A 22,184-nucleotide genomic window follows, 5' to 3' on the forward strand; every position below is an offset into this window, starting at 1 on the left:
CAGAACTTTTGTAAGACATCACAGTACAGTTGAAATATATATGGCAAATAGAAATCCTATATGGATGGTGTTAAAAGATGGATGGGAGGTGTTGAATGGAATTGAAGGATGGGACTAATAACAACTAACAATAACAAGATAACTAATAATGTAGGCACGCTGTGTCCATGATAAGTGTATGGGTTGTAGGTTGGGAGCTTTTGTGAAGGAGCACAGTTAGAAAGATATGGCATATAGAAGCAAACCGGATGGACATGAAAATGATAGGAAAGGTTGAGAGTAGAAGAAGTTCAGGAGAAAGAACAAACAAAATGTAATTACTGTAAAATTGACTGTGTCCATAAAATGTAGATAGTGGGTATGGGCTGGAAGTAGAGGCCTAGGCGTTGTTGTTCACTAGTTTACTCCAAGTAGAGAAAGGGTGGCGGGGTTGGAAAGTAATAAAGGGGAATATATATATATTTTTAAAGGATATGTATGTGTATGTGTATATATATACAGTGAGCTCCATAATTCATTGGACAGTGACCATTGTTTTGTTATTTTGGTTCTGTACTCTAACACTTTGAGTTTGAAAGGATACAATGACAATGAGCGTGAAGTGCAGACTGTCAGCTTTAATTTTAGGGTATTTTCATACATATCGGATGAACCGTTTAGAAATGACAGCACCTTTTGTACATGGTCCCCCCATTTTAAGGTACTACAAGTATTTGTTAAATTGGCTTCACAGATGTGTGTCGTTAGGCAGGTGTATTCATTTGTGTCGTTAGTGAATGCAGGAGAGCTGTTGATGAATAGTAATGATTCTAGACGTTGCTATTGCCTTTGGAGGTTGTTATTGGGGTGTGACAACATGAGGAAGACAGCAGTGTCGATGCAAATGAAGTTGGCCGTCAAAAAAGGTTCAGAAATGAAAATCAATCATTCAGGAACATTGCAAAAACCCTGGCCATGCCCAAGTCAACAGTTTTGTTCATCATTAACAAGAAAAAAACAACCGGTGAACTGAATTATGTCAAAAGACCCGGTAGACAGAGGAAGACCACTGTAGTGGATGACCGGAGAATACTCTCTATGGTGAAGAAAAAACCCCTGATAACAGCCCAACAGATCAAAAACACTCTCCTGGATGCAGGTGTAGATGTGTTAAAGTCTACCATACGCAGAAGACTACACCAGCAGGACTACAGAGGGTACACTGCAAGATGCAAACCACTGATAAGCCTGAAGAACAGAAAGGCAAGATTACAGTTTGCTAAAAAGCACCTAAAAGAACCCCAAGAGTTCTGGAAAAAAATATTGTGGACAGATGAGACAAAGATGAACATGTACCAGAGTGATGGAAAGACAAAAGTGTGGAGAAAAAAAAGAAATGCCCATGATCCAAAGCATACCACCTCATCCATGAAACATGGTGGAGGGGGTGTTATGGCTTGGGCCTGTATGGCTGCCAGTGGAACAGGCTCACTTGTCTTCATCGATGATGTGACTGCAGACAGAAGTAGAACAATGAATTCTGAAGTCTACAGAAATATTTTATCTGCTCAGATAAAACCAAATGCCTCCAAACTCATTGGACGGCACTTAATCACGCAACAAAAGACAATGACCCTAAACATACTGCTAGAGCAACAAAGGGGTTTTTGATGGCCAAAAAGTGGAAAAACCTTGACTGGCCGAGTCAATCACCAGATCTGAATCCAATTGAACATGCATTTTACATGCTGAAGAGGAGACTTAAGGCAATAAGTCCCCTAAACAAGCAGGAACTGAAGATGGCTGCAGTACAGGCCTGGCAGAGCATCACCAGGGAAGATACCCAGCGTCTGGTGATGGCGATGCATCGCAGACTTCAAGCAGTCATTGCATGCAAAGGATATGCGACCAAATATTTACAATGATTACTTTATTCTACATTATGTTAAACTGTCCAATGATTTTTGATGCCCGAAAATGGGGGGGACCATGTACAAAAGCTTCTATAATACGTAAACGGTTCATCCGATATGTATGAAAATACCCTCAAATTAAAGCTGACAGTCTGCACTTCACGCTCATTGTCATTGTATCCTTTCAAACTCAAAGTGCTAGAGTACAGAACCAAAATAATAAAACAATGGTCACTGTCCAATGAATTATGGAGCTCACTGTATATAAACATGAGGGATTGGAAGTGATGCAGACAATTACATTGATGGAAGTTACAATCTATCTGCAATATTAAGCTGATCTACCCCCCCAAAAAAACGAAGATAAAAAAAAAAAAAAAAAAAGTACACCATCCTCCCATCTCAATGGAACTATACTGAACAAAAAAATATAAACGCAACATCCAACCATTTCAAAGATTTTACTGAGTTACAGTTCACATAAGGAAATCAGTCAATTGAAATAAATTAATTAGGCTCTAATCTATGGATTTATACATGACTGGGAATACAGATACAGTGGGGAAAAAAAGTATTTAGTCAGCCACCAATTGTGCAAGTTCTCCCACTTAAAAAGATGAGAGAGGCCTGTAATTTTCATCATAGGTACACGTCAACTATGACAGACAAATTCAGAAAAGAAAATCCAGAAAATCACATTGTAGGATTTTTTATGAATTTATTTGCAAATTATGGTGGAAAATAAGTATTTGGTCACCTACAAACAAGCAAGATTTCTGGCTCTCACAGACCTGTAACTTCTTCTTTAAGAGGCTCCTCTGTCCTCCACTCGTTACCTGTATTAATGGCACCTGTTTGAACTTGTTATCAGTATAAAAGACACCTGTCCACAACCTCAAACAGTCACACTCCAAACTCCACTATGGCCAAGACCAAAGAGCTGTCAAAGGACACCAGAAACAAAATTGTAGACCTGCACCAGGCTGGGAAGACTGAATCTGCAATAGGTAAGCAGCTTGGTTTGAAGAAATCAACTGTGGGAGCAATTATTAGGAAATGGAAGACATACAAGACCACTGATAATCTCCCTCGATCTGGGGCTCCACGCAAGATCTCACCCCGTGGGGTCAAAATGATCACAAGAACGGTGAGCAAAAATCCCAGAACCACACGGGGGGACCTAGTGAATGACCTGCAGAGAGCTGGGACCAAAGTAACAAAGCCTACCATCAGTAACACACTACGCCGCCAGGTACTCAAATCCTGCACTGCCAGACGTGGCCCCCTTGCTTGTCCAGGCCCATCTGAAGTTTGCTAGAGTGCATTTGGATGATCCAGAAGAGGATTGGGAGAATGTCATATGGTCAGATGAAACCAAAATATAACTTTTTGGTAAAAACTCAACTCGTCGTGTTTGGAGGACAAAGAATGCTGAGTTGCATCCAAAGAACACCATACCTACTGTGAAGCATGGGGGTGGAAACATCATGCTTTGGGGCTGTTTTTCTGCAAAGGGACCAGGACGACTGATCCGTGTAAAGGAAAGAATGAATGGGGCCATGTATTGTGAGATTTTGAGTGAAAACCTCCTTCCATCAGCAAGGGCATTGAAGATGAAACGTGGCTGGGTCTTTCAGCATGACAATGATCCCAAACACACCGCCCGGGCAACGAAGGAGTGGCTTCGTAAGAAGCATTTCAAGGTCCTGGAGTGGCCTAGCCAGTCTCCAGATCTCAACCCCATAGAAAATCTTTGGAGGGAGTTGAAAGTCTGTGTTGCCCAGCGACAGCCCCAAAACATCACTGCTCTAAGAGGAGATCTGCATGGAGGAATGGGCCAAAATACCAGCAACAATGTGTGAAAACCTTGTGAAGACTTACAGAAAACGTTTGACCTGTGTCATTGCCAACAAAGGGTATATAACAAAGTATTGAGAAACTTTTGTTATTGACCAAATACTTATTTTCCACCATAATTTGCAAATAAATTCATTACAAATCCTACAATGTGATTTTCTGGATTTTTTTTTCTCATTTTGTCTGTCATAGTTGACGTGTACCTATGATGAAAATTACAGGCCTCTCTCATCTTTTTAAGTGGGAGAACTTGCACAATTGGTGGTTGACTAAATACCTTTTTTCCCCACTGTATGCATCTGTTGGTCACAGATACATTAAAAAAAAAGGTAGGGGCGTGGATCAGAAAACCAGTCAGTATCTGGTGTGACCACCATTTGCCTCATGCACACATTTCCTTTGCATAAAGTTGATCAGTTGATCAGGCTGTTGATTGTGGTCTTTGGAATGTTGGCCCATTCCATAACCCCACCGCCACCATAGGGCACTGTTCACATCGTTGACATCAGCAAACCTGTCGCCCACACGACATCATACATGTGTTCTGCGGTTGTGAGGCCTGGTTGGACGTACTGCCAAATTCTATGCCCTTACAAAAAAAGATTGCAATTTTCAAACTGCAGTAAAAGTGTAGTAAGTGCAGTCGACTGTGGTATTTTGGATGCAGAATAACTGCGGTGTACTGCAGTTTCTAATGCAGTTATACTGTACTGTAACTGCAGTTACGCTGCAAAATTACTGCAGTAAAAAAAACGGTGTTATTTTGGATGCAGTATTTGCAACCTACTGCAGTTATACTGCACTCTGACTGCAATCTTTTTTTGAAAGGTGGAGGTGGCTTATGGGTGAGAAATGAACATTCAATTATCTGGCAACATTCTTGCAGTCAGCATGCCAATTGCACACTCCCTCAAAACTTGAGACATCTGTGGCATTGTGTTGTGTGACAAAACTGCACATTTTAGAGTGGCCTTTTATTGTCCCCAGCAGAAGGTGAACCTGTGTAATGATCATGCTGTTTAATCAGCTTCTTCATATGCCACACTTGTCAGGTGGATGGATTATCTTGGCAAATGAGAAATGCTCACTAATTGGGATGTAAACAAATTTGTGCACAACATTTGAGAGAAATATGCTTTTTATGCATATGGAACATTTATGGGATCATTTATTTCAGCTCATGAAACATGGGACCAACACTTTACATGTTGCGTTTATTTTTTGCTCAGTGTATATTTGGCTACATTGTAGCAGAAAATAAAAAACAGGTGGTATGCACATGTAGGCCTATGCCACTAACATGTTTCAGTTCACAGTTAGGAGGAAATTAACCGCATTCTGACTGGGCAGGAAATTGAATGCACCCTCCGAAAAATCTCCATAGTTACAGTACTTGTCACATGACACAAACATGTAAACGGAGAATACTAATTAGTTTGCCAAGGCCTACAGTAAAACATGTCTTATTTCCTCGGCTGTCAGTGTAAAGCTAGGTATATTTCTTAATATCTATACATATACAAGTGTGTGAGCGATGGAAAAACATTTATTTGCCTCAAATATCAAACTTTCCGATAGATATCGGGAGGAAGAACCTTCCATGAATAAAAACGACGCATAGAAATGTCAAAAGGAGCGTTGCTGTTTGCTGACTTGAGATGGGAGCAAGCGCCTCGATATCTCTCTGTGTAAGTTTGAGTAATTTCTTATTTTACAAGGCATAGGCCTACCGTGCAATGCAGTATTGAATATAGCTTGTTAATGAATAAAAGACAGGCAAGCGAAAACTGAATTGTCAGTGAATGCATCAGCCAAGTTTCATCAGTAGGTGAGAATTCTCAGTCAGCTAACGTTACATCAGCTGTTTTACAGGAAATACAGTAACGTTACATAACTTCAGACAATTTTCCCATTTCAGCAGACACTTTGTTCCTCAGTTTGTCACTTAATTGTGGAAATCCTCACTAAAATCCTGATTGTGTAGGCTTAATGTTAATTAAGGGCAAGTTAAGCAGTAACCCAGAAAGATTATGCTTTAGCATGGCTTTCAATGGCTTGAATAAAGGGTAAATCCATTTTAATTCAATCAACTTTTTGACAGCATCCCTTTCGATTTAAATACAACTTCCCATACACGTTTGCCTATGGAAGAAGTGGTCAGAAAGGGAATTTTTGGACCTGAATGCCAAAACATTCAGGAGATGAAGGTGCTCAAAGTTTAACCATTTTACATATACCAACATACCATGAGACATCCATGTTTCATCACTGGAAAATATAAACAGTTTAGTTTGATATCAAATAAAAGTTTACAAACAAGGTTGTCAAACTATTTTATAATTTCTTGAATTATTGATACTTTTTTAATAAAAGGTATTACTTTTTTTTAATGTTAAAGCTACAATATGTAACTTTTTGGGCCACCGATCAAATTCACATAGAAATGTGAGTTCTAGATATGTCATTCTCATTGAAAGCGAGTCTAAGAAGCGGTAGATATGTTCTATGTGCGCTATTTCTATGCTTCCCGTTCTTACGTTTTGTTTTTGAGTCATTTACTTTCGGTTTTGTACAGCAACTTCAAACAGCTGAAAATATAATATTTTTGGTTATGGAAAATATATTTCATAGCGGTTTAGATGGGACAATGATTCTCTACACTATATTTGCTTGTTTTGTCACATAAACTGAAATAGGCGAACTATTAGAATTTTAGCAACCAGGAAATGGCATAGTGCATCTTTAACGTCAATATTCGCATATGTTGTAGCTTAGACCCTACTTTACTTCATATGAGGTTTTTGTGTTGTGCCCGCCATTGGTTGAGACACAACATGCTCTTGAATACAGGGTGGGTGTCATTTTAATCATAGAAATATAATTCATAGAATGGACCGCTGCAATTTAGCTGGTACACCATTGGACCTCCAACCATCTTTGTGGTACCATTTGAAAGTAGACATTTTTATTTTATTCCCATTTGAGTACATTTATCAGCCAAAACATGACACCTACCCTGTATTCAAGAGCATGTTGTGTCTCAACGATTGGCGGGTACAACGCTAAAACCTCAGATGATGTAGAATAGGGTCTAAGCTACAGCATACGTGAATCTGAGAAAAAAAAATCGGAGTTTGCGCGTTTTCAAATAATTGACATTTAAGGTTTACATTTTGTATCTTAATAAAAAAATATTCAAGAAATTATACAAATAGTTTGACAACCCTGTTTTGTAAGCTTTTAAATTATATAAATCTCAACCGTTCATCTTTTCCAGTGAGGAAGACATGGATGTCTCATGGTATGGTGGGGTATGCAAAATAGATTAACTTTGGTTTCTGTCAAAAAGTGATTGAATTCAAATGGATTTACCCAAAAGTTCAAATTAGGAATTACAACTGTGGATAGGCCTGTGGGATACCTGACTCTTATACTGTGTTGTTGAATCCATCCAGTTGGCTCTTATCCTCAGGAAATACTGATAAGAAGGACCAAAATGCCTACAGCTTAAAGTTTTGGTGTCGTTTCTATGCAGAGTGACTCGTCTGCTGTGAGAATTCGGAAGCAAAATGCGAAGATTAGCCCCGAGCCAACTGTTCCAGACCCAGGCCCTGACACCAGTCCTGTCTTTGGGGTAACCCTTGAGAGGCTGAGAGAAGATGGACAGCTTGTTTGTGGAGTGCCCCACATGCTGCGACACATGGTGGATTTCCTGGACAGAAATGGTAAGGCATCATACTGCTACACACACACACACACACACACACACACACACACACACATACACATACACATACACATACACACACACACACACACACACACACACACACACACACACACACACACACACACACACACACACACACACATACAGTGGGGAGAACAAGTATTTGATACACTGCCGATTTTGCAGGTTTTCCCACTTACAAAGCATGTAGAGGTCTGTAATTTGTATCATAGGTACACTTCAACTGTGAGAGACGGAATCTAAATCCAGAAAACCACATTGTATGATTTTTTAAAGTAATTAATTTGCATTTTATTGCATGACATAAGTATTTGATCACCTACCAACCAGTAAGAATTCCGGCTCTCACAGACCTGTTAGTTTTTCTTTAAGAAGCCCTCCTGTTCTCCACTCATTACCTGTATTAACTGCACCTGTTTGCACTCGTTACCTGTATAAAAGACACCTGTCCACACACTCAATCAAACAGACTCCAACCTCTCCACAATGGCCAAGACCAGAGAGCTGTGTAAGGACATCAGGGAAAACATTGTAGACCTGCACAAGGCTGGGATGGGCTACAGGACAATAGGCAAGCAGCTTGGTGAGAAGGCAACAACTGTTGGCGCAATTATTAGAAAATTGAAGAAGTTCAAGATGACGGTCAATCACCCTCGGTCTGGGGCTCCATGCAAGATCTCACCTCGTGGGGCATCAATGATCATGAGGAAGGTGAGGGATCAGCCCAGAACTACACGGCAGGACCTGGTCAATGACCTGAAGAGAGCTGGGACCACAGTCTCAAAGAAAACCATTAGTAACACCCTACGCCGTCATGGATTAAAATCCTGCAGCGCACGCAAGGTCCCCCTGCTCAAGCCAGCGCATGTCCAGGCCCGTCTGAAGTTTGCCAATGACCGTCTGGATGATCCAGAGGAGGAATGGGAGAAGGTAATGTGGTCTGATGAGACAAAAATATAGCTTTTTGGTCTAAACTCCACTCGCCGTGTTTGGAGGAAGAAGAAGGATGAGTACAACCCCAAGAACACCATCCCAACCGTGAAGCATGGCGGTGGAAACATCATTCTTTGGGGATGCTTTTCTGCAAAGGAGACAGGACGACTGCACCGTATTGAGGGGAGGATGGATGGGGCCATGTATCGCGAGATCTTGGCCAACAACCTCCTTCCCTCAGTAAGAGCATTGAAGATGGGTCGTGGCTGGGTCTTCCAGCATGACAACAACCCGAAACACACAGCCAGGGCAACTAAGGAGTGGCTCCGTAAGAAGCATCTCAAGGTCCTGGAGTGGCCTAGCCAGTCTTCAGACCTGAACCTAATAGAAAATCTTTGGAGGGAGCTGAAAGTCCGTATTGCCCAGCGACAGCCCCGAAACCTGAAGGATCTGGAGAAGGTCTGTATGGAGGAGTGGGCCAAAATCCCTGCTGCAGTGTGTGCAAACCTGGTCAAGACCTACAGGAAACGTATGATCTCTGTAATTGCAAACAAAGGTTTCTGTACCAAATATTAAGTTCTGCTTTTCTGATGTATCAAATACTTATGTCATGCAATAAAATGCAAATGAATTACTTAAAAATCATACAATGTGATTTTCTGGATTTTTGTTTTAGATTCCGGCTCTCACAGTTGAAGTGTACCTATGATAAAAATTACAGACCTCTACATGCTTTGTAAGTAGGAAAACCTGCAAAATCGGCAGTGTATCAAATACTTGTTCTCCCCACTGTACATACATACATACATACACACATACACACACATTACTTTGTTTACAGTCCATCCCCTGTCCTTACTGCAGGTGTGCAGCAGAGGGGTCTGTTCCGTCTGTCTGGCTCTGTGGTGAGGACCAGGCAGCTGAGGCTGAGATTGGACAGGGGAGAGAGGATGGATCTTGAGGTGGAGGGGGATGTCTCCACTGTGGCCTCCCTGCTCAAGCTCTTCTTCAGGGAGCTGCCCAGCCCCATCATACCAGAGCCTCAGCGCAAGGACCTGGTTCTCAGCCTCACAGGTATGGCAATTGACCCTTCGCTAGGGCCCTCCCCAGAATATGGGGCAACCACTCTCAGCGATCCAATAGAGCTCGCCAGCTTGTAGTCCTAAAAATGAAAATGTGTTAGCATTTTGTACCTCTGGTTCTTTCAGCCATTCCTATGGGTGAATTGAATGGGCAAAGAATGGGGTTTTGGGATAAACACTGAAAATAAGGTTAACACAACCTTAGGAGATTTTATACGTTTTGTTCTCTGAGATACTATCAGACAGTTAACATGAACTTGATGAATTATGAAGCCCTAATGTGCCTTATGTGCTTGTTTTGATTACAGAAATGCTTCAAAATTCACAAAAAGTGACGTTAGCTGATGAAGATGATCTCATAAAACAAAATGTATAAGATCTCCTAAGCCTGTGTTTACCACATACCTTATTTTTGGCATTTATCCATAGGCTTTGGCCAATGAGCCATTACATTTACATTTACGTCATTTAGCAGACGCTCTTATCCAGAGCGACTTACAAATAGGTGCACTCACCTTATAGCCAGTGGGATAACCACTTTACAGTTATTATTTATTTATTTTATAAAAAAAAAAATTTGGGTGGGTGGGGTGGGTTGGGGTAAGGGGGGTAGAAGGATTACTTTATCCTATGCTTTGGCGGAGTTAGCCTCCGTTAGTGCCTACAAAAAGACGGCATTACTATTGCTCTCTATGGATAGCAACTGTTGTCAAGTCCGACACCTCGGACAAGCTCACTTTTTAAAAGCATGGAAGCCATAGAGCCCCAGAGTGGAGGTGTCATAATACCCATAAAACCTAGCGGTCAAACGGAAATGGTTCCAATTGTTTTTCCACCATTCATTTTTCCTATAGGGTATTTTAGAAACACTTAAAATAAGGGCTGTGTTTCGTGTAGGCTTACCCTGGCTTGACGTTTTGATAACCATGTACATTTCTCTATCAAACACAGATTTGATCACTCAGAGTTATCACCCGTATCTCATGCCATATACTGTATATGAAATCCAGGTCACAGTTTCCATATGATATGTGTGTTTCTGCTAACCTATAGTGGTGAGACCAGCACACACATGGGGAAAATCGCAGACTGTTAATCTATCACAGTCTAACCTTTAGTCCCCACAAACATGCTTCCCACCATTGTCTGCATATATTGCTTTATGATGTGGGTAAAAGATCTCAGCAATATGCACCACTTGTTTACCTGTGGTTCAACCACTACTTTGAGTCTGAATATAAGTAATAATAAATACTTTTATGGGGTATAATTGGTATTTCCAAAGATTAAGCCTAGATTTTCAACAGAATGATGCTATTGATGTTGATGCTATCAGGTATTGAATTTTGATGTGAAGTGTTGCTAATGTTCATGTCAAGATTTTCTTTATTTTCTCTAGAATGTAAGAATGAGGCAGAGTTGATCGCGGCTCTGAAAGAGAAACTCAGCAGCCTACCTGTCGACAACCACAGCATCCTGTCTTACCTCCTCCACTTCCTGTCAAGGGTGGCCTCTCACAGCCAATCAAATCACATGCCCGTGGAGAACCTGGCCACAGTCTTTGGACCCTGTATATTCCAGTGAGTCATTGCCAATAGCAACCCTATTCATCACATCATAGATCACCCCAGAGACATATTCAGGGCATAGAACTTGTGCAAACATTACAAGTGGGAAATGATCAGTCATAATAGCTAGTTGACTTAATAAAAGAGACTAAAACATTGTTCCACTGTATTCAATTGGTTAGTAACCTACACAACTGTAGTCCTAGTTCAGGTTAACATTAGTGTATAACAATTAAACATGACTGCCAGTTCCAATCCTCACAGTTCAAATCAAATCAAAGTTTATTGGTTGCGTACACAGTTTTTCAAATGCTTATCGCAGGTGCAGCAAAATGCTTATGTTTCTAGCTCCAACAGTGTAGCAATATCTAGCACTACAAAACAATACACACATAATCCAATAGTAAAAAAATAACAAGAAATTAAGACATATCAGAACAGTTGCACAATTAGGAGCTGGAAGGGGTGGAGGGGAGTTGACAGAGTTGAGGAAATGTGTGTGGAGTAGGGCGATAGAGCAGGACAGGCGGTGGCCGACAGAAGTTATTGTACAGCTGTAGTTCTCCAGTTTACAGAGCTCTGCCGTCTGTGTAAACAAACATGGCCCCAGAGATCTTACTGTCTTGTCCTGCCATGCCTCTGCCCTGACACAGTGGTAAGACGTATTTACAGTTGCGGACAAATGTATTGGCACCATTGCACTTTTCTGTAATAAATCCCTATTTCTTCTCAAATAAGTTGAATTTGAAAAATAGTTTTGGTCTTCACATGTTGTTTGTTATTGGATTGTCAACATTGCAGAACACATTATGTTTACAATTTTTATGAAGAAAACATTTAATAATGTCATGGACAAAAATGATTGGCCCCTGAGCTAATACTTGGTTAAACAGGCTTTGGCAAAGATAACTGCAAAAAAATGCTTATTGTAGCCATCAGCTTGCTGCACCTTTCTAATGTCAATTTGGCCCACTCTTCAGCTGCAAACTGCTCAAATTCTTTAATATTTGAGTGGTGCCTTCCACCAACTGCTGTTTTCAGATCTTGCCATAGGTTTATGATGGTATTCAGGTGTGGACTCATCGCTGGCCATTCCAGAACAGTCCAGTGTTTATTCTTGAACCATTCCTGAGTGAATGGCCCACAGTGCCAAACTGACAGTCACTCAATTAGCCATGGTCACAGATACCTTAAAAAAGAAAAGGTTGGGGCATGGGTCATAAAACCAGTCAGTATCTGGTGCCTCATGCAGCGCGACACATGTACTTCGCATAGAGTTGATCAGGCTGTTGATTGTGGCCTGTGGAATTTTGTCCCACTCCTCTTCAATGGCTGTGCAAAGTTGCTTGATATTGGCGGGAACTGGAACACGCTGTCGTACACGTTGATCCAGAGGATCCCAAACATGCTCAATGGGTGACATGTCTGGTGAGTATGCAGACCATGGAAGAACTGGGACATTTTCAGCTTCCAGGAATTGTGTACAGATCCTTGCGACATGGGGCCGTGCATTATCATGCTGAAACATGACGTTATAGCGGTGGATGAATGGCACGACAATGGACTTCAGGATCTCATCAAGGTATCTCTGCATTAAAATTGCCATCAATAAAATGCAATTGTGTTCGTTGTCCGTAGCTAATGCCTGCCTTTACCATAACCCCAACGCCACCAAATTTGAGAGAAATGCGCTTTTTGTGCATATGGGATCTTTTATTTCAGCTCATGAAACATGGGACCAACACTTTACATGTTGCGTTTATATTTTTGTTCAGTGTAGTAATCATGGCCGAATACCGACCAGGCGTGCAGGGCATGTGCCCAGGGGCCCTGACCTTCAGGGGGCCCCCTTTGATTTTGTTAGTCACTCTCACTCAGATATCATTAACATGGCATACATCTTGGCAAATGTGTAGAATTACAGGAAATTAGCTTTAAAACTGCACACATTTCTCTCCACCACATGGCAAAGTGGGTAGAATTGCATGAAATTTGCTGTAATTTGTATTATTATTATTTTTGCACCATGGCAAAATGTGTAGAATTGCAGACAGTTAGTTGGCTTTAAAGCTGCGACATCTTCTCTACTCCCCATGGCAACGTGTAGAATTGCAAGAAATGTACTTTAAAACATTAGTTTTTTAGCTCCACCATTAAATGTTTTGCCTGCGAGGTGGGGGTGGGGGGGGCAAATTTCACTTAGGGCCCCCAAAAGGCTAGGGCAGGCTCTGGTTTTCAGTATTGGTATTGCATAGAGAAGCAAATCTCATTTTACAGTAATGGTGTGAATTATATAGTTGTAAATGGCATACAATCACTGTTAAAACTCAGTCTTGATTTCCTCTGATCAGCAGAGCATTTTACTGAACACATTTTCATTGACGTTTGGTCTTCCTCTCCCTGTACAGTGTTCCATCAGGGCCTAGGATGCTGGAAGAGCAGAGTGTGTGTAATGCCCTGTTGCTCCACCTCCTTAGACATCAATCCGTTGTCTTTATCTGTCCCCCGGACCTTCCACACCCCCCTCCTAGCCAGGACACCCCGTCACCACCCCCACCCCTCGCAGCCCTGTCCCATTTTGAGGTGAGACATTACAGTGATTTGTACTGTACATCTCTCCTTGGCATCTGAGGATAGGCTTACAGAGGTTCATAATGTCCTGAGTTTTCGCTAAATTAACAATAGCCCTGACCCTGACCTTAACCCTTCAAATGCTGTTATCTTTAAGAAATGACAGGATATCCTGCTTCCCCTGACCCCTGTGAAGACAGGTGAGGGGTTTCATGACGCATCATCCCACCCCAGTGAACTCCATTTACTTTGCAACAACAGATAATATCATACAGTATTATGGCATATTTCCACCTAAGACTTACCCAAGTGTTTTACCATAAAGGCTCAGACTTTTGTGTTTCCACCTCCACGGCCCGGCTCCAGTGTCTCACAGGGCCGTGGCCTCAGTGGACCTGCTCTGACTTAGGGCCAAGGCCAAGCCACTGGTACTTTTCAGCTGGCATATACATAACAATGGCTAAGCAACTCACAAAGCAACTGTCTTGATAATGCAGAGGTTGTTGATTCTGCTCACCCCAAGTCTTTAGTGTCACATCCTGATGGAAACAATAACACTAGAGCTGACATTAACATAAACACTGGCGACACACTGGTGTGGGGTAAGTCTTGGTTGGAAATTCCCCATATACTGTAACATGTCTTTGGTGGTTATACAGAACAAACCAAACATCTCCAATATTATGTTTGATAGCATAGTAATCAAGCATCTTATAGTGCTGTGTCATGTATGGTAAGAGGACATTTCAGGGAGTAATGTGTCTTTATTGTCCCGGCTGCAGGAGAGACTGGGGGGTCCTCCCAGCACCTCTCGGTCAGAGGAGAGTAACAGTGTAGGAAGGTTTGACGGAGACAGCACCACGTCAGAGACAGGAGGTCTTACGGCCAACACACCCAGAAAGGCATGGACGCCATCCAACCTGAACAGGTACAGTCCCCTGCCTAGTATCACCTGGAAGTCTCTGAAAGAGCCCATATGAGAGCCATTAAAGAGATGGAATAATATGAAAGTGTAAAGCAACAAAAGTGGTTATAAACTCAGCAAAAAAAGAAACATCCTCTCACTGTCAACTGCGTTTATTTTCAGCAAACTTAACATGTGTAAATATTTGTATGAACATAACAAGATACAACAACTGAGACATAAACTGAACAGGTTCCACAGACATGTGACTAACAGAAATGGAATAATGTGTCCCTGTACAAAGGGGGGGTCAAAATCAAAAGTAACAGTCAGTATCTGGTGTGGCCACCAGCTGCATTAAGTACTGCAGTGCATCTCCTCCTCATGGACTGCACCAGATTTGCCAGTTCTTGCTGTGAGATAATAATAATAATAATATATAATAATATGCCATTTAGCAGACGCTTTTATCCAAAGCGACTTACAGTCATGCGTGCATACATTTTTTTTGTTGTTGTATGGGTGGTCCCAGGGATCGAACTCCACTACCTTGGCGTTACAAGCGCCGTGCTCTACCAGCTGAGCTACAGAGGACCACAGGGAGTAATGTGTCTTTATTGTCCCGGCTGCAGGAGAGACTGGGGGGTCCTCCCAGCACCTCTCGGTCAGAGGAGAGTAACAGTGTAGGAAGGTTTGACGGAGACAGCACCTTCCTACACTGAGATGTAACCCACACTGAGATGTAACCCACATTTACATTTACGTCATTTAGCAGACACTCTTATCCAGAGCGACTTACAAATTGGTGCATTCACCTTATAGCCAGTGGGATAACCACTTTTCAATATGTATTTTTTTTTTCTTTCTTTGGGGTGGGGTAAGGGAGGGTAGAATGATTACTTTATCCTATCCCAGGTATTCCTTAAAGAGGTGGGGTTTCAAGTGTCTCCGGAAGGTGGTGAGTGACTCCGCTGTCCTGGCGTTGTGAGGGAGCTTGTTCCACCATTGGGGTGCCAGAGCAGCGAACAGTTTTGACTGGGCTGAGCGGGAACTGTGCTTCCGCAGAGGTAGGGGGGCCAGCAGGCCAAAGGTGGATGAACGCAATGCCCTCGTTTGGGTGTAGGGACTGATCAGAGCCTGAAGGTACGGAGGTGCCGTTCCCCTCACAGTTCCGGTTTGTCAAGATCGGTGTGGAAGAACTTGACTGGCCTGCACAGAGCCCTGACCTCAACCCCATCGAACACCTTTGGGATGAACTGGAACGCCGACTGCGAGCCAGGCCTAATCGCCCAACATCAGTGCCCGACCTCACTAATGCTCTTGTGGATGAATGGAAGCAAGTCCCTGCAGCAATGTTCCAACATCTAGTGGAAAGCCTTCCCATAAGAGTGGAGGCTGTTATAGCAGCAAAGGGGGGACCAACTCCATTTTAATGCCCATGATTTTCGAATGAGATGGTTGACGAGCAGGTGTCCACATACTGTTGGTCATGTAGTGTATATCATCAATAATACTATTTATGTATGCCTATATAGCATTTGCAAAGTCATCAACAGCTATTGTTTCAATTCAACCCAGGGTTCAACTAAAAATAGACAATACATATAGGCCTAGGGTTTCAAGACTTTGTAAATACAACCCATATTTATTTGTACTTTAACTATTTGCACATTGTTACAACACTGTATATAGACATAATATGACATTTGAAATGTCTTTATTCTTTTGGAACTTCTGAGTGTAATGTTTACTGTTTATTTATTGTTTATTTCACTTTTGTTTACTATCTACTTCACTTGCTTTCACAATGTTAACATACGTTTCCCATGCCAATAAAGCCCTTAAATTGAAATTGAGAGAGAGAGTGAGAGTAAGAGTGAGAGTGAGAGAGAGCGCAGACTGTAGTTTCAGAATTCCCCTCCTACATTAATAGGACAGCAAAAGGCGTAACGCTCGCTCACCATAAAAAATACGTAGTTTTATTAGACAAGTTTAAAAGGCAAGTTTTCAGATTTATGGTGAGCTAGCGTTGCACCTTTCCCTGTCCAATGATGTCTACACATTTTTAGGTTGCACCTCTACTCACGTTGGTTGAGCACCTTCTACTTCTTTCCTCCTACATTAATAAAAATAGTCTCTGCCTCACTATTGGAAAGTGTAGAAAAGTGGAAAATTACTAATTAGTTCCCATGAAAAATCTACATAATACAGCCATCTGTTTCAAAGTAAGGTTTCCTCACCGAACTGAAGAGGCCTTTTGCCTTAGCAAGTGTAAACATCTATTTCTTTCCCCATGGCTCTGCATGTGACTCCTAGGTTATTATTAGCTATGAGCGATTTTGTGCATGTGTGCGTGCGTGAGAGTGGTGTAAGAGCTAGTAGGAAAGAGAGTGAGACCCTTGCTGTGTGTTTGTGCGTGTATGAGAGAGAAGATTAAGTAGTCTCAGTTTCTCTCTCTCTCTCACTCCCTCTGTCTCTCACTTCCCCCCCTCTCTCTCTCACTCCCTTCTCTCGCTCTCTCTCTCAATCCCTCTCTCTCACTCCCTCTGTCTCTCACTCCCCATCTCTATCTCTCTCTCTCCCCTCTCGCTCTCTCTCTCAATCCCTCTGTCTCGCTCTCTCTCACTCCGTCTCTCGCTCGCTCTCTCTCTCTCTCTCACCTCTCTCACCCCCCCCCCCCCCTCTCTCTCTCTCGCTCTCAAATCAAATCAAATCAAATCAAAGCAAGCTGGTATGTACAATTCAATGTACTAAACCAGCGAAGGTTCACTGATGGCTCACCTCTCAACTTTTGCCAATGTCTGAAAGTATTTACTGAAATCATGTTAGACTCACAGTTCTGTTCTGAAAAGTACTATCCATATATTTTGTTTATTCCCAGTCATCAAGGATATTTGATAGATTCCTTAAATCAAATCAAATGTATTTGTCACATGCTTCTTAACTACAGGTGTAGACTAAGAGTGACATGGTTACTTACGGCCCTTCCCAACAATGCAGAGAGAAAGAAAGAGAAATAATAGAAAAAATATAACACAAGGAATAAATACACAATGAGTAACGATAACTTGGCTGTATACAGTTGAAGTCGGAAGTTTACATACACTTATGTTGGAATCATTAAAACTCGTTTTTCAACCACTCCACAAACTTCTTGTTAACAAACTATAGTTTTGTCAAGTCGGTTAGGACATCTACTTTGTGCATGACACAAGTAAGTTTTCCAACAATTGTTTACAGACAGATTATTTCACTTATAGATCACTGTATCACAATTCCAGTGGGTCAGAAGTTTATATACACTAAGTTGAGTGTGCCTTTAAACAGCTAATTGACATAATTTGAGTAAATTGGAGATGTACCTGTGGATGTTTTTCAAGTCCTACCTTCAAACTCAGTGCCTCTTTGCTTGACATCATGGGAAAATCAAAATAAATCAGCCAAGACCTCCACAAGTCTGGTTCATCCTTGGGAGCAATTTCCAAATGCCTGAAGGTACCACGTTCATCTATACAAACAAGAGTACGCAAGTATAAATACCATTGGACCACGCAGCCATCATACCGCTCAGGAAGGAGACGTGTTCAGTCTCCTAGAGATGAACATACTTTGGTGCGAAAAGTGCAAATCAATCCCAGTACAACAGCAAAGGACCTTGTGACGATGCTGGAGGAAACAGGTACAAAAGTATCTATATCCACAGTAAAACAAGTCCTATATCGACATAACCTGAAAGGCCGCTCAGCAAGGAAGAAGCCACTGCTCCAAAACCGCCATAAAAAAGGCATCGTATTTTTTGGAGAAATGTCCTCTGGTCTGATGAAACAAAAATAGAACTGTTTGCCATAATGACCATCGTTATGTTTGGAGGAAAAAGGGAAAGTCTTGCAAGCCAAAGAACACCATCCCAACCGTGAAGCACGGGGGTTGCAGCATCATGCTGTGGGGGTGCTTTGCTACAGGAGGGACTGGTGCACTTCACAAAATAGATGGCATCATGAGGAAGGAAAATTATGTGGATATATTGAAGCAACATCTCAAGACATCAGTCAGGAAGTTAAAGCTTGGTCGCAAATGGGTCTTCCAAATGGACCCCAAGCATACTTCCAAAGTTGTGGCAAAATGGCTTAAGGACAACAAAGTCAAGGTATTGGAGTGGCCATCACAAAGCCCTGACCTCAATCCTATAGAAAATGTTTGGGCAGAATTGAAAAAGCGTGTGCGAGCAAGGAGGCCTACAAACCTGACTCAGTTACACCAGCTCTGTCAGGAGGAATGGGCCAAAATTCACCCAACTTATTGTGGGAAGCTTGTGGAAGGCTACCCAAAACGTTTGACCCGAGTTAAACAATTTAAAGGCAATGCTACCGAATACTAATTGAGTGTATGTAAACTTCTGACCCACTGGGAATGTGATGAAAGAAGTGAAAGCTGAAATAAATCATTCTCTCTACTATTATTCTGACATTTCACAATCTTAAAATAAAGTGGTGATCCTAACTGACCTAAGACAGGGAATTTTTACTAGGATTAAATGTCAGGAATTGTGAAAAACTGAGTTTAAATGTATTTGGCTAAGGTGTATGTAAACTTCCGACTTCAACTGTACACGGGGTACCATTAGTGGGTCTATGTGCAGGGGTATGAGGTAACTGAGGTACTGTACATAAAAATCTAAATAGTGAAACATTATCCTTTTTAGATAAAACTATACTAAATATATTCACGTCACCAAAGGTCTACAGTAGCCTCAACAGCACTCTCTGGGGTAGCACCAACCTAGGAGGCTCATGGTTCTCACCCCCTTCCAATGACTTACACAGTAATTATGACAACTTCTGGAGGACACCCTCCAACCTATCAGAGCTCTTGCAGCATGAACTGACATGTTGTCCAACCAGTCAAAGGATGAGAGAATTAATCTAATACTGAAAGCATAAACTACAGCTAGCTAGCATTGCAGTGTACAATGGATTAAAGTGAGCGTAAAGAAATCAATCTTTACCTTTTTTTGTTGAGTGCTCCAACTCCTTTTTACCTCAAATTACTCCTTTTGGAAATGTTTCTTGGTAAGCCATTCTCACAATAGTTGAACAGTTTTGAACAAATTAATTACTTCAAAAATTAGAGAGAGAGATTTAATTTTTTCACTTTCACGTAACGTTACTTAGCTAGTGAATGCAGCTAGCTAGTTTAGCCTACTCAAACACCCGGCTCAAACAGCTAGCTGGCTATGGCTATCCAACACTGGAACTCAAGGTAAGCTTTTGGTTTTATTAATCTGTTGCCACCGGTGCCCGCTGGTGTAACTGTTAAACTGATTGCTGTACACTGTACTGCATGATTGTAGTGGGTTTACTAATGCGTTAGTTCTAGTAGCTATGTTGTCATGGTGACAATGATGTAGGCTGTGTGAAGCAGTTAGCGGTTATGGTATGAAGGTTTGGCTTGGAAAGTTTTTTTTGCCTGGTCACAGCTGTTGTGTTGTGCACTGAAGTCCACAAGCGAAGGGAAAAGGTGAGAGGAGGATAGCACGTAGACGCGAGAAGGAATTATACAACGAGCAAAGTGGTCATGCTGTTTGTATATGGCTGCTATGAAAGTGAACTGTGTTTGTTATGACTTTTACTTCCTCTAGATAGTCAAGTTTGATCGTCTTCTCGTCACCCCTGATCATTCTGCCAGTTCTGTTGAAATACTTTTCTTAAATGGAAGTAAATTGAACGAAACTGGGATAAACATATCTGAATTTGTCCAATAGAAACTTTTGTTTGCAACTGTTTGGACTAATGATTACACCCTAGATGTCTGTCACCTTGATTACTCAAGTTTGTCTCTCGACCTGTGCACCTACAGTGCATTCGGAAAGTATTCAAACCCCTTAACTTTTTCCACATTTTGTTACGTTACAGCCTTATTCTCAAATGGATCAAATAAATGTTTTCCCTCATCAATCTACACACAATACCCCATAATGTAAATGCGAAAAAACAGGTTTTTAGAAATGTTTGCAAATGCATTAAAAATAAAAAACAGAAATACCTTACTTATATAAGTATTCAGACCCTTTGCTATGCGACTCGAAATTGAGCTCAGATGCATCCTGTTTCCATTGATCATCCTTGAGATGTTTCTACAACTTGATTGGAGTCCACCTGTGGTAAATTCAATTGATTGGACATGATTTGGAAAGGCACACACCTGTCTATATAAGGACCCACAGTTGACAGTGCATGTCAGAGCAAAAACCAAGCCATGAGGTCGAAGGAATTGTCCGTAGAACTCAGAGATAGGATTGTGTCGAGACACTGATCTGGGGAAGGGTACCAAAACAATTCTGCATCATTGAAGGTCCCCAAGAACACAGTGGCCTCCATCATTCTTAAATGGAAGAATTTGGAACCACCAAGACTCTTCCTAGAGCTGGCTGCCCGGCCAAACTGAGCAATCGGAGGAGAAGGGCCTTGGTCAGGGAGGTGACCAAGAACCCGATGGTCACTCTGACAGAGTGCTAGAGTTCCTCTGTGGAGATGGGAGAACCTTCCAGAAGGACAACCATCTCTGCAGCACTCCACCAATAAGGCCTTTATGGTAGAGTGGCCAGACGGAAGCCACTCCTCTGTAAAAGGCACATGACAGCCCGCTTGGAGTTTGCCAAAAGGCACCTAAAGGACTCTCAGACCATGAGAAACAAGATTCTCTAGTCTGATGAAATCAAGATGGCCTGAATGCCAAGCGTCACGTCTGGAGGAAACCTGGCACCATCCCTACGTTGAAGCATGGTGGTGGCAGCATTATGCTGTGAGGATGTTTTTCAGCGGCAGGGACTGGGAGACTAGTCAGGATCAAGGGAAAGATAAACGTATCAAAGTACAGAGAGATCCTTGATGAAAACCTGCTCCAGAGCGCTCAGGACCTCAGACTGAGGCGATGCTTCACCTTCCAACAGGACAACAACCCTAAGAACACAGCCAAGACAATGCAGGAGTGGCTTCGGGACAAGTTTCTGAATGTCCTTGAGTGGCCCAGCCAGAGCCCGAACTTGAACCCGATCCAACATCTTTGGAGAGACCTGATAAATAGCTGTGCAGTGACGCTCCCCATCCAACCTGACAGAGTTTGAGAGGATCTGCAGAGAAGAATGGGAGAAATACAGGTGTGCCAAGGTTGTAGCGTCATACCCAAGAATACTCAAGGCTGTAATCGCTGCCAAAGGTGCTTCAACAAAGTACTGAGTAAAGGGTCTGAATACTTATGTGAATGTGATATTTCAGTTCTTTATTTGTAATACATTTGCTAAAATAAAATAAAAATAGTTTTTTGCTTTGTCATTATGGGGTATAGTGGGTAGATTGATGAGGGGGGAAAAAAACGATTTAATGCATTTTGGAATAAGGCTGTAACGTAAAATGTGGAAAAAGTAAAGGGGTCTGAATACTTTCCGAATGCATTGTAAACATTCATAGGCTAGGTTGTAGCAACCTCATGATGGGTATAGGAAAATGTTTGTATCATGTAGTAGCCTAAACCTATCATTTTTACATTTTACGTCATTTAGCAGACGCTTTTATCCAGAGCGACTTACAGTTAGTGAGTGCATACATCATTTTTTATACTGGCCCCCCC

The 22,184-nt window shown here is 41.8% G+C and overlaps 1 protein-coding gene across 1 annotated transcript; it reads left to right on the forward strand.

Annotated features, from left to right (window-relative positions):
- Positions 1–7,278: 7,278 nt before the first annotated feature.
- LOC311110512 (protein FAM13A-like) lies at positions 7,279–14,634 on the forward strand (the record flags this gene model as incomplete). Its single annotated transcript, XM_084153032.1, has 5 exons — positions 7,279–7,474; positions 9,298–9,507; positions 10,915–11,095; positions 13,492–13,666; positions 14,437–14,634. The coding sequence occupies 5 exons, from the start codon at positions 7,279–7,281 to the stop codon at positions 14,632–14,634; spliced, it is 960 nt and encodes a 319-aa protein (XP_084009158.1).
- Between the last annotated feature and the right edge of the window lie 7,550 nt (positions 14,635–22,184).

The sequence above is a fragment of the Coregonus lavaretus genome (genome assembly GCF_964263955.1).
Source record: "Coregonus lavaretus genome assembly, chromosome: 36".
In the NCBI taxonomy this organism is placed as follows: Eukaryota; Metazoa; Chordata; class Actinopteri; order Salmoniformes; family Salmonidae; genus Coregonus; species Coregonus lavaretus.